The following is a 12,510-nucleotide window of genomic DNA, read 5'->3' as shown; positions in this document are numbered from 1 at the left end:
GCCGGGAATGGGCTCGTTTTGGGCAGGGCTTGGAATTCCTGCGTGGAATTCCTGCGGGGCGAGCGCCTCGCAGTGCCGGCTCCGGGAAGCGCAGCCCGGCCGCTGCCCTGGGGGCTCTGCTGGGGACTTGTGGGGATTTTGGGGGATTTTTGGGAAGCTGCGGGGCCGTTCTCAGCCCGGGCCGGGGCAGAAACCTCCGGGCTGAGCTCTCCCTCCTTTGGGCTCCCAGCAGAGGCGCCCGGCCCGGGATGGAGCCAATCCCTGCCATGAGGGGGGAGCTGTTTGCCAGCTGTTTCCAGGCTGTTTTCCAGCTGTTTTCCAGCTGTTTCCCAGCTGTTTTCCTGTCTGTTTTTTAGCCGTCTTCCTGTTTGTTTTCCAGCTGTTTTCCTGTTTGTTTTCCAGCTGTTTTCCTGTCTGTTTTTTAGCTGTCTTCCTGTTTGTTTTCCAGCTCTTTTCTGGCTGTTTCCTGTCTGTGTTCCTGTTTTCCTGTCCATTTTCCATTTCCTGGCATTTTCCCAGCTGTTTTTGGACCATTTTCCAGCTGTTTCCCAGACGTTTCCTGGCTATTTCCTGGCTGTTTCCAGTCTGTTTTCCTGTCTGTTTTCCAGCTTTTTCCCAGCTGCTTCCTGTCCATTTCCCAGCTGTTTTCCAGCTGTTTCCTCTCTGTTTCCCAGCTGTTTTCCTGTCTGTTTTCTAGCTGTTTCCCAGCTGTGTCCTGTCTGTGTTCCTGTTTTCCTGTCCATTTTCTGTTTCCTGGCATTTTCCCAGCTCTTTTCAGACCATTTTCCAGCTGTTTCCTGGTGTTTTCTTGGCTGTTTCCCAGCTATTTCCCGGCTGTTTCCAGTCTGTTTTCCTGCCTGTTTTCCAGCTGCTTCCTGTCCATTTCCCAGCTCTTTCCTGTCCATTTCCCAGCTGTTTTCCAGCTGTTTCCTGTCTGTTTTCCTGTCCATTTCCCAGCTATTTCCCAGCTCTTTCCTGTCCATTTCCCAGCTGTTTCCCAGCTCTTTCCTGTCCATTTCCCAGCTGTTTCCCAGCTGTTTCCTGTCCATTTCCCAGCTGTTTCCCAGCTGTTTCCTGTCCATTTCCCAGCTGTTTTCCAGCTGTTTCCTGTCAGTTTCCCAGCTGTTTCCCATCTTTTCTGCACCGTGGCTGTGTCTGGGAGGGCTGGGCTGCCTCAGCCTGCCCCTGAAGGCTCTGGAGCTCTGCCAGGCAGGGATTGGCACCAGCTCCGGGGGCTTTTCCTGCTGGGCACGTCCCTGCAGGGCCAGGCAGGAGCGTGACTCACCCCTGGCCTTGTCCCCAAGGGCATCGCGGGCACGGACGTGGCCAAGGAGGCCTCGGACATCATCCTGACAGATGACAACTTCACCAGCATCGTCAAGGCCGTCATGTGGGGCCGCAACGTCTACGACAGCATCTCCAAGTTCCTGCAGTTCCAGCTCACCGTCAACGTGGTGGCCGTCATCGTGGCCTTCACCGGGGCCTGCATCACCCAGGTGAGCTCACCTGGGCAGCTGGGACATGGGGGATGTCACCTCGGTGGGTGGGACATGGGGGATGTCACCTCGGTTGGTGGGACATGGTGCTGGCATCATCGTGGCCTTCATTAGTGCCTGCACCACCCAGGTAGACAGCAGGGGAATGAATGGACCTGTTGGATTTCACAGGTTCCCTGTGGGTTGTTTTTCAGTGGAGCAAGAGAAGAAATTCCTTGATTTTTTTTAACAAATTTTCAGTGGATTGTTTTCTGGTGGAGCAGGCAAATACATTTCTTGGATTTAACAGGTTTTCAGTAGATTGTTCTTCACTGGGGCAGGAGAATAAATAAACCTGTTGGATTTAAGAGGTTTCCCATGGATTGTTGAAGTTTAGGGACGTGACCAAGAGCTGGGGGTTGGGAGGTGCTTTGTGAGGCGGTGCAAGGAGCTTGGAGCAAAGGAGAGATGTTTGGGAATGTTTTAGGAAGGTGTTGAGTACCCAAGAGCGATTTTGCAGAGGTTTTCAGGAGGAAAGCAAAACAAAGAGGGAACAAAGGTTTATTTTGGTGGCGTGACACGTTCTCCCCCCTCAGGACTCGCCCCTGAAGGCCGTGGAGAAAAGGAGAAATTTTGGGGAATGTTTTAGGAAGGTGTTGAGTACCTAAGCACAATTTTGGAGAGGTTTTCAGGAGGAAAGCGAAACAAAGAGGGAACAAAGGTTTATTTTGGTGGCGTGACACGTTCTCCCCCCTCAGGACTCGCCGCTGAAGGCCATGGAGAAAAGGAGAAATATTTGGGAATGTTTTAGGAAGGTGTTGAGTACCCAAGAGAGATTTTTAGAGGTTTTTAGGAGGAGAGTGAAACAAAGAGGGAACAAAGGTTTATTTTGGTGGCATGACACATTCTCCCCCCTCAGGACTCACCCCTGAAGGCCGTGCAGATGCTGTGGGTGAACCTGATCATGGACACGTTCGCCTCGCTGGCGCTGGCCACGGAGCCGCCGTCGGAGTCGCTGCTGCTGCGCAAACCCTACGGGCGCAACAAGCCGCTCATCTCCCGCACCATGATGAAAAACATCCTGGGCCACGCCGTCTACCAGCTCACCATCATCTTCACCCTGCTCTTCGCGGGTCAGCCACGGCGCCACCGTGTCCTGGGAGGGAGAGGGAGAGGGAGAGGGAGAGGGAGAGGGAGAGGGGAGAGGGGAGAGGGGAGAGGGGAGAGGGGAGAGGGAGAGGGGAAGGGGAAGGGGAAGGGAAAGGGAAAGGAGAGGAGAAAAGGAAAACAAAGGGAAAGAGAAACTGGAAAAGGAAAGGTGGAAAAGGGAGGGGAAAGAGGAAAAAGGAAAAGGAAAGGAGGAAAGGGAAGGGGAAAGGAGAATAGGAAGAGGTAAGGGGAAAAGGAGAAGGAAAGGAGAAAAGGAAAGGGAAAAGAAAGGGAGAAAAGGAAAAAGTAAGGGAAAAAAGGAAAGGGAAAAAAGGAGGGTTTTCTTTCTTTCTTGGTTTCTATTGCTTTTTTCTATTGTTTTTTCTTTATTGGTTTCTCTTGGCTTTTTCTGTTGGTTTTTCTTTCTTTCTATTGGTTTTTCTCTTTTTCTTGTTTTCTATTGTTTTTTTTTCTATTGGTTTTTCTTTCTTGCTTGCTTTCTCTTGGCTTTCGCTATTGGTTTTTCTTTCTATTGTTTTTTCTTTCTTTCTTGGTTTCTATTTTGGGATGTTTTAGTCATTCTATGTCAACAAACCTTCTAGAAAATTCATTCGGCGTAAACATGGATCCTCTTCTCAAACTTCTCTCTGTCTCACAGAAAAGCTGTAAAACCTCTCCCACACCTTCCCTTCCCCAAATCCTTTTATTTTCCTGCTCAGGGGAGAAGTTTTTCGACATCGACAGCGGCCGGAACGCGCCCCTGCACTCGCCCCCCACCGAGCACTACACCATCGTCTTCAACACCTTCGTGATGATGCAGCTCTTCAACGAGATCAACGCGCGCAAGATCCACGGCGAGAGGAACGTCTTCGAGGGCATCTACCGCAACCCCATCTTCTGCACCGTGGTGCTGGGCACCTTCTTCGCCCAGGTGACCCCAGCCTGGGCGTCCGGCTGTGCTCCCTGGGCTGTTCCGCTGGGACGCCATGGCTCCCTGGGCTGTTCTACAGGGGTTATTCCATGGCTCCCTGGGCTGTTCCACTGGGACGCCATGGCTCCCTGGGCTGTTCCGCTGGGATGCCATGGCTCCCTGGGCTGTTCTACGTGGGTTATTCCATGGCTCCCTGGCCTGTTCCACTGGGACATCATGGCTCCCTGGGCTGTTCCACTGGGATGCCATGGCTCCCTGGGCTGTTCTACATGGGTTATTCCACGGCTTCCACTTTGCTCTGTGGGTTATTCCATGTGGGTTATTCCACGTGGGTTATTCCATGGCTTCCACTTTGCTCCCTGGGTTGTTCCACTGGGATTCCATGGCTTCCACTTTGCTCCATGGGTTATTCCATGTCTTCCAAGTTTGCTCCATGGGTTATTCCATGGCTTCCACTTTGCTCCATGGGTTATTCTACATGGGTTATTCCATGTGGGTTATTCCATGTGGGTTATTCCACAGCTTCCACTTTGCTCCATGGGTTATTTGACGTCGGTTATTCCATGGCTTCCACTTTGCTCCGTGGGTTATTCCATGTGGGTTATTCCACATGGATTATTCCATGGCTTCCACTTTGCTCCATGGGTTATTCTACATGGGTTATTCCATGTGGGTTATTCCACAGCTTCCACTTTGCTCCCTGGGTTATTCCACGTGGGTTATTCCATGGCTTCCAAGTTTGCTCCATGGGTTATTCCATGGCTTCCCCTTTTCTCCATGGGTTATTCCACATGGGTTATTCCACGGCTTCCACTCTGCTCTGTGGGTTATTCCACGTGGGTTATTCCATGGCGTTCACTTTGTTCCATGGGTTATTCCACGGCTTCCACTTTGCTCCCTGGGTTGTTCCACTGGGATTGCTTCCAGACCATGGAAATTCTGATCCAAGTCTATGGGATGGGCTAAAAACCCCAAAAGGGATTTTCTTAGGGTGTTGGGTTTGAGTCTGAGCTGTGCAGGGCTGTGAGAAAGGGGTTGGGAATTCCTTGGAGGTCCCAGAGCAGGGGCCTGCCCTGTCCTGGTGTCTCTGCTGGATCCAGGAGAGCCATGGCAGCCCCAGGATTTGGTTTTCCCTGCAGCTTTTCACCCCAATTCCAGGCACGGTGCTGGATCAGGCTTTGGGAATTTATTTATGGTGGAAAACTGGTTTGATGCTTTTTTGTCCTGTCTGAGGGGCTGCCAGGGTGTCACTGCTGAATTAAGGACAGGTGAATAGAGCAACACAGAGTTCAAATTCTCAGAAGGCAAAAGGCAAATTTATTAGAAACCACACTTTCTTTTATTGACAATTCTGAGAAAGCTGGACCTGACTGGTCCTTAATCAACACCCTCACATCATTGGCTAATTAGAACAGAACCCTTCTTGCACCTCTTACGAGATAACAGCACGTTCAAAACGCCAGCTGCAGGATTGTTTTAATTCTTCCTCTGAGCTTTCTCAAAACTCCCCGGAGCAAGGCCTGGGAAAGTTTATCTGGCTCTTTCTCTGACCAGACTTTCAGCATGCACAGCAGGGGCTGTGGCACAGGCAGGCTCTGTTCTGTGCCCTTGGCCTTCAGCAGCAGCGCCTTGGTGGCACAAAAACCACCCTGGAAGTGCTCAGGGCTGGGCTGGGTGGAGCTCAGAGCGACCTGAGCTGCTGGAAGGTGTCCCTGTGCATGGATCTGGGTGGGCTTTAAATCCCTTCCAGCCCAAAACATCCTGGGATTTCAGGATTTGGGGTCCAGAGCGTGTTGGGAGGTGTTTCATAAATTCCCAGCCTGAGTGGGAAGTCCCTGCTCCTCTCTGGTGTGTGGATGTGAGGTCCTTAATCCTAAAATTCCCAGCCTGGTGTGAGGTCCCTGCTCTTTTCTGGTGTTCCACAAAATTCCCAGCCTGGTGTGAGGTCCCTCCTCTTTTCTGGTGTTACTCAAAATTCTCAGCCTGAGTGGGAAGTTCTTGCTCCTCTCTGGTGTTCCACAAAATTCCCAGCCTGGAAGTGAGGTCCCTGCTCCTTTCTGGTGTCCCATAAATTTTCCAGTCTGGATGAGAAGTCTTTGCACTCTCTGGTGTTCCACAAAATTCCCAGCCTGGAAGTGAGCGAGGTCCTTGCTCCTCTTGTAATCCCAGGAGAGAGGGGAAAGCGTGGCCCAAGGGGCGTTTCCATGGCCAGGGTGTGACTCCTGTCTCCTGTGCTGCAGATCATCATCGTGGAGTTTGGTGGGAAGCCCTTCAGCTGCTCTGGGCTCACCCTGAGCCAGTGGTTCTGGTGCATTTTCATCGGAGTGGGAGAGCTCCTGTGGGGCCAGGTAAGGGCCAACCCCAAAATCTGCCCCATTTTCCCTCCCTGCCCTTGATCTCCCTGGTTTTTCTCCAGGGCAGCTCTTCAGGAAGGTGTTTAGGAAGGGCTGATGTCCCACCCCACCCCAGCAGCAGGAGGGGAGGTCGCTCATCCCCTCCTCAGTCCCACCCTGCTGCAGGGGGACATCCCAGCAGTGACAGGGACATCCCTGGTGTCCCCACTGGGTCCTGGCAGCTCCCCTGGGCTGGTGGCACTGGAGCTGATGCCTTGGGAAGGCTGAGCTAGAACAGGGATTAAACAGAGCTCAAGGATAAAGCAGGGATTTATGAAAAGGATCTCCATGGATCCACCTTGGGCAGCACAAGAGCCCAGCCAGGGCTGCACCCAAATGAACCAAAATGGGCACAAAATGAACCCAAGATGGACCAAAATGGGCACAAAATGAACCCAAAATGGTCACAAAATGAACCCAAGATGAACCAAAATAGTCACAAAATGAACCCAAAATGGGCACAAAATGAACCCAAATGAACCAAAATGGGCACAAAATGAACCCAAGATGGACCCAAAATGGTCACAAAATGCATGACTGGTCATGAGGTCTCACACTTTTATCAGTTCTGCTCCATTTGCAGATTGGAGTTAATTGTCCAATCCCATCTCCAGCCCATGCCGTCCCATCCTTGTTTCTCTCCCTTCAGCCCACGTTGTTTGTGCTCTTGGGCTGAGATTTGGATCATTTGAAATTTGGATCATAGAGAGGGCCTGAAATTTGGATCATTTGAAATTTGCATCACAGAGAAGGAATTGTTTTGTCCCCCTGCCCTGTGAACAGAGCTCACCAACACTTAGTACAAAGCTCAGATCCACAGCACAGAATCTGAAAAATGTAAAGCTAAACCCGAGGCATCACCAGAACCTCAGGCTAAGCCCCTGCTGTGTCCCTGAATGTCCCCAGCTGATCTGCACGGTGCCAACGAGCCACCTGAAGTTCCTGAAGGAGGCAGGGCACGGCATCACCAAGGAGGAGATCCCCGAGGAGGAGCTGCCCGAGGACGTGGACGAGATCGACCACGCGGAGATGGAGCTGCGGCGGGGGCAGATCCTGTGGTTCCGGGGGCTCAACAGGATCCAGACCCAGGTACGGGGGGCGGCAGGCCTGGGGGGCTCTGCCTGCTGTGTCTGCCCCTGTCTCTCTCCCCCTGCAGGGGCTCTGCCTGCAGAGAGGTGAAGCTGCTGCCATCCCGGGCCAGGCTTCCAGCTGTGGGAGACAGAAAAGCTGGATTTTGGGACAGCTGGGGTGGGGGGAGGCTGTTGTGCTGCTCAGCAGGAGGCTGCATGTGCCACTGATGGTCACCTCTGCAGCTCAGGAGCTGTGAGGGGTGCACGGAGCCCCCCGGGGCTGTGCCCTGCTCCTGCTGGGATGCTGTTCCCAGTGGGAATGTGCCCAGCAGGGATCTGCCAGCACCAGAGCCTCCTGGTGTGGCTCCTCGTGGCACCCCTCTGTGCCAGCTCCCCGTGCTCCACACGCAGAGCTCAGCCCCACGGCACACGAGGGGAGAAAATCTCTGTGTCTTCTTTTTACATCTCTTGGTTTTCCCTGAGTTTTCCCCTGATTTTTTCCTTTTTCCCCACCCCAAAAGGGTGGATTTTTGCTCTCACTAAGCAGGGAGAGCTCTGTGCCCCTCACTTTCCCTGGAGACCAGGGCAGGGAAGTGCTGGTGTCCCCAGGCAGGCAGAGCTGCTGGGTCACCTCTGTCCCCTCTCTGTGACAACAAACGGGGACAGGGGCTGGGGCAGAGTTCACTTCCCTTCTCTGTGGCTTCAGGGTGAAGCTCAGCCCCGGTTCCTGGCTGGCTGTGAGCCCCGAGGGGCAGCTGGGCTCCGTGTGGGGGTAACCAGTGCTGCACTGCCATGAGGAACGTGCTGGGAGCTTCCAGGACCTCCTGGAGGTGCTGCAGATGTGCTGGAAACCTGGGAGCTCTGCAGGGCTGCAGTGCCAGAGGTGCCCCTGGAGCCTGCCGGGTGTTTCCCTGTGCTGGAGCTGAGAGGAGCTCCTGCCACGTGAGAAATGGGTGCTGGCACCTCCTGGAGCCTCTCTGGGGTCCAACCTGAGCGCTGGGGGGGCTCCTGTCCCCACTTGGGGTGTGTGGAAAGGGCTCAGGGGAGAAGTGGGACATCAGAGCGGGGCAGGAGCGAAGCTGGGTGTGAAACCTCTGCACAGGCAGAGCTGGGGCTGCAGCAGGTGCCCAGAAGGTGCCACAGGGCTGGCATCACCCAGCCACAAAGTGCCCAGGAAGCCACGGATGCTGCTCAGTTCCTGAGGCCTTGGGACACATCCACAGGGCAGCCACGGCCCCACCAGCAGGGTGCTGCGTGCCCAGAGGGGCTGGCACCTCTCCTGCTGCCATGGGGGCTGTGGGGAGCCCGTGGAGTGTCCCCAGAGTGGCCCCACAGGGCTGAGGCAGCAGGAGCCCTTCCCCACCGGCTGCCCGCTCGCACTCTGCCCACCCTCTCTGCCTCTCTCTGCTCCTCCTGCAGATTTTTGGATAACCCCAGGTGTCTCCTGTGCCACTGCCCTTTTCCTGGTGGGGGATCAGCCCTGCTGCTCTGCCTGCCCTGGGAAGGGCAGAGCTGGGCACCCTCTCTCTGCTCCCCCCCAACACCACCAGCAAAACCCCACGTGGGTTTCGGGGAGCGTGGGGTGGCGGGGGGCTCTTTCCTCCTTCCTCCTCCTCTTCCTCGCCTCTCCATCCTCCTCCTCCTTCCTTGCTGTGTGTCTGCCCGCCCTCCCCTGGCCCTGGGCCTGTCCCTGTCCCTGTCCCTGGCCGGGTGTCGCTATCTCACTCTCTGGTTCTTTGCAGATGGACGTAGTTTACACATTCCAGACCGGCGCCTCCTCTTTGCAGGGAGCCCTCAGGAGACAGCCTTCCATCGTGAGCCAGCACCACGATGTAAAAAATGTTTCTAGCCCAACCCATGTAGCTCTTTCCTCCGTCAATTCCACTCCCACCACTTCTGCTGTTGCTGCTGCTGCATCTCCTCCTGCGGGCAGTGAGTGATGGTCTCTATTACAATGCATGACTTTAATAACACTGAGAGCACCTGCACCCCCCTAACCCCGCCTGGTTCTCTCCCTCTCAGCCTTCACTCACACACTCAGTCCCCAACCTGAAGGACGGGGCGGGAAACCTTTCAAAACCCCAGTTTTTTATGCTGTTAACAAAGTTACGAACCTTTCTGGTCCTTTCCCCCCCCAGTTCCTTGTTGCTTCCTCCAGTTTTACCTCTTCTCCTCCTTTGCAGGGCTGGTGTTTGAGCCCACCCTCCTGAGGGCGGGCAAAAATTGGCAGTTCTTGCTCAAAAACCCCCGAGTTCACGAGCATTGCTGGGAGAAGGGCAAGGCTGAGCCCAAATCCTGCTGGTTCTTCCCACTGCCCTGCCCTGGGACACCCAGGGATGGGCAGAGGAGTTGCTTGAAATCTCTTCTGGAGGCAGAGTGGCCGCTGGGGCTGTCCCAGGGCTGGCTGAGCCACGGCCAGGAGGGACAGGCAGGATTTGCTCCTGCCCTGGGGGTGCTGCCTGTGCACAGCCCTGCCCGTGGCTCAGCTGGTGACACCTGGGGGCTGCTGTCCCCCTCTCTGTCCCCACCTGGGGACACCCCTGTGCTGCCCTGGGGCTCTGCTGGTGCCCAGGGCAGCCAGAGGACCCCCAGTGCCCACCTTGCTCTGCACACGCTGGATCCCAGGGCGTGCAGACACTGCTCTGCATGGAAAAGGGCACGGAACACAACTCCTGCTGGATCCCAGTGGGAATGCTGGGTCCTGGATCTGGCACTGGGGTTTCAGACCCCAAAAAAGGCCCTGCCTGGTGCAGGGCTCTCTCTCTGTTCATTATGAGCTGCTCTGCACATGCTGGATCCCAGGGTGTGCAGACACTGCTCTGCATGGAAAAGGGCATGGAACACAATTCCTGCTGGATCCCAGTGGGAATGCTGGGTCCTGGATCTGGCACTGGGTCCCCAGACCCTAAAAAAAGCCCTCTCTGTGTTCATCACAGGCTGCTCTGCACGTGCTGGATCCCAGGGCGTGCAGACACACAACTGAGCATGGAAATGGGCATGAGGCCACATTCCTGCTGGATCCCAGAGGGAATTCTGGGTCCTGGATCTGGCACTGGGGTTTCAGACCCCAAAAAAGGCTCTGTCTGGTGCAGGGCTCTCTCTGTGTTCATCACAGGCTGCTCTGCACATTCTGGATCCCAGGGTGTGCAGACACACAACTGAGCATGGAAATGGGCAGGGAGGCCACACTCCTGCTGGATCCCAGTGGGAATTCTGGATCCTGGCTTTCCAGACCCTAAAAAAAAGCCCCTGTCTGATGTAGAACCCCTCTGTGTGGGGTGTTGGGGCTGGTGAGCACGTGGGCTCTGTCTGCAGGCTGGGAGCAGGGAGTGTGGCTCTGCTGGATAATTGGCTTTTTTATTGCACAGTCACTTCTCCTGTTCTCTGATGAGAGGAAAACCCTCGGTGCCTTTCTGGAGAGCTTTCAGCCTCTGCTGTTTATGCACTGTGGGGGAGGAGAGAGAATTTGGGATAATTTTGTTTTCTCTCTGTTTAGCTGACTCTGAGGCTGGCAGCTGATTGAGTTTAACCCCAGCAATTCTGGAGCAGCACAGCTGCCTCCTGCATCTGGGAAACCCTCCAGGATTTCCTGGTGGAATAAAATCTGCTTAGAGGGGCTCAGAGCAGAGGGTGTGCAGGGGGGTGAGACCAAAATGCAGCTTTTTTCCAGTCTGTGGATCCATGTTTTCCCCATTTTGCAGTGAGGGAAAAGAAAACTTGGATAGCTCATGCAAACTTCACCAGGAGCTAACCCAGGTCTCCAAATCTCCTGCTGTTTTCTTGCCTGGATTTCTCTCGTTTCCCTCTGCTGCTTCCATCTCTCCCAAAGCTCCTCTTCCCTCCAGGCAGATCCGTGGTGTCCCTCTCCCGTGGATGAGTTTTTCCAGGGCTGGATTTGCCGTGTCCCTCCTGGAGCTGCTGCAGAGCTGTCAGGAATTGGTGGCCGGGTTTTGGCAGAGCCGAGCTGGGAATTCTGCCCTGGGCAGAGCCGGGGGTGTCACTCCCGGGGGCTCTCACCCAGCACGTGGAGGTTTCACGTTTCACGGGAATCATCCCAAGCCTGGAGGTTGCTTTTGAAGCTTCCAGGTGGAGAGGAGGCGGGAGAAGGAGGGGCTCCAGGCTGGAATTCAGCTCTGCTGGCGCTGCCTGCCTCATTCACAGCACATCTCCTCCCTTCGAGAGGGAGCAGCTGAATTCATCTCGCAGCAGGTGATGGAGAAGGGAGGAAAAATCTGAGGGAAGCTGCAGCAGGAGCTCCTCGAGGGGGCTGAGCAGGAGGCTGAGCACAGATTGCCTGGAACTGCTCCAGGGAGCCTTCCCTGCTGCTCCTGGCAGGGCTGGACAGATCTGCAGGGCTCTGGAGGTGATTCCTCGGGAGAGGAGAGCTCCTGGTCCCACACGAGACGGGGAGGCTTCTGTGGAGCTGCTCCCAGATCTCAGCTTGTGGATGCCACCTCCTCCTGGCTGTGACAGTCACTGACCTGTCCTTGGCCACCTCCTCCTGGCTGTGACAGTCACTGACCTGTCCTTGGCCACCTCCTCCTGGCTGTGACAGTCCCTGGGCTGTCCTTGGCCACCTCCTCCTGGCTGTGACAGTCACTGACCTGTCCTTGGCCACCTCCTCCTGGCTGTGACAGTCCCTGGGCTGTCCTTGGCCACCTCCTTGTGGCTGTGACAGTCACTGACCTGTCCTTGGCCACCTCCTCCTGGCTGTGACAGTCCCTGGGTCTCCTTGGCCACCTCCTCCTGGCTGTGACAGTCCCTGGGCTGTCCTTGGCCACCTCCTTGTGGCTGTGACAGTCACTGACCTGTCCTTGGCCACCTCCTCGTGGCTGTGACAGTCCCTGGGCTGTCCTTGGCCACCTCCTCGTGGCCCTGGCAGTCCCTGGGCTGTCCTTGGCCACCTCCTCGTGGCCCTGGCAGTCCCTGGCCTCCTTGGCTGGGCTGGGTTTGTTCTCCTTGGCTGAGTTGGTGTTTTGGGGCTCAGGATTTGCTGTTCCCAAGTCGTTGCTGATGTGACAGATGGTCAGTGAGAGGTGGCCCCCGTGGTGTCCCTGGTCCTGTGGGTTCACCTGAATTGATCCAAGGTCATCAGTGCACAAATCCGCCTCTGGACTGGTTCCCAGCTCCTTCAAATTCCCATTTTTCCAGGCCAGCGGTGCTCCAGGCTCGTGCCCTTGGTGTCTGTGCTCCTGCTCCCTGTGCAGGAGCTCCTGGGGCTGCTTCCAGCTGGGATGGGCCCAGCCCGTGCCAGGAAATTCCTCCTGATCCTGAGCCAGGGCCATCCCTGGTGAGAGGGGCAGGGAGAACTCCAGGCTCAAGGAAGGAATTCCCTGCTCTGGTTTTGTGGGATCAGAGATCCTCAGGAGGGTTTTGGCTGTGCTGGGGGGAGAATTCCCACCTGGAGGGGTGCCACAGCCAGGGACAGTTGAAATGAAGGCACAGTTTAAATGAAGGGGCAGTTTAAATAAAGAGTTTAAATAAAAGGACAG

The 12,510-nt window shown here is 55.3% G+C and overlaps 1 protein-coding gene across 4 annotated transcripts in view; it reads left to right on the top strand.

Moving 5' to 3' along the window:
- Positions 1 to 9,223, top strand: part of ATP2B4 (ATPase plasma membrane Ca2+ transporting 4) — a 52,636-nt gene extending 43,413 nt beyond the window's left edge. For 3 of the 4 annotated variants that reach the window (XM_064399315.1, XM_064399317.1, XM_064399319.1), the window contains exons 17-22: positions 1,305 to 1,496; positions 2,395 to 2,608; positions 3,344 to 3,555; positions 5,796 to 5,903; positions 6,855 to 7,037; positions 8,761 to 9,223. In XM_064399315.1, coding sequence (XP_064255385.1) covers positions 1,305 to 1,496; positions 2,395 to 2,608; positions 3,344 to 3,555; positions 5,796 to 5,903; positions 6,855 to 7,037; positions 8,761 to 8,958 — 1,107 coding nt within the window. In that variant the 3' untranslated portion in view covers positions 8,959 to 9,223. Of the gene's footprint in view, positions 1 to 1,304; positions 1,497 to 2,233; positions 2,249 to 2,394; positions 2,609 to 3,343; positions 3,556 to 5,795; positions 5,904 to 6,854; positions 7,038 to 8,760 lie in introns of all 4 variants that reach the window. The other variant, XM_064399316.1, reaches the window with a different exon arrangement.
- Positions 9,224 to 12,510: the final 3,287 nt, after the last annotated feature.

The sequence above is a fragment of the Passer domesticus genome, chromosome 25, assembly GCF_036417665.1.
Source record: "Passer domesticus isolate bPasDom1 chromosome 25, bPasDom1.hap1, whole genome shotgun sequence".
Classification (NCBI taxonomy): Eukaryota; Metazoa; Chordata; class Aves; order Passeriformes; family Passeridae; genus Passer; species Passer domesticus.
Note: the sequence above shows the minus strand (reverse complement) of the source record. Positions and strands in the feature narration are given on the sequence as shown.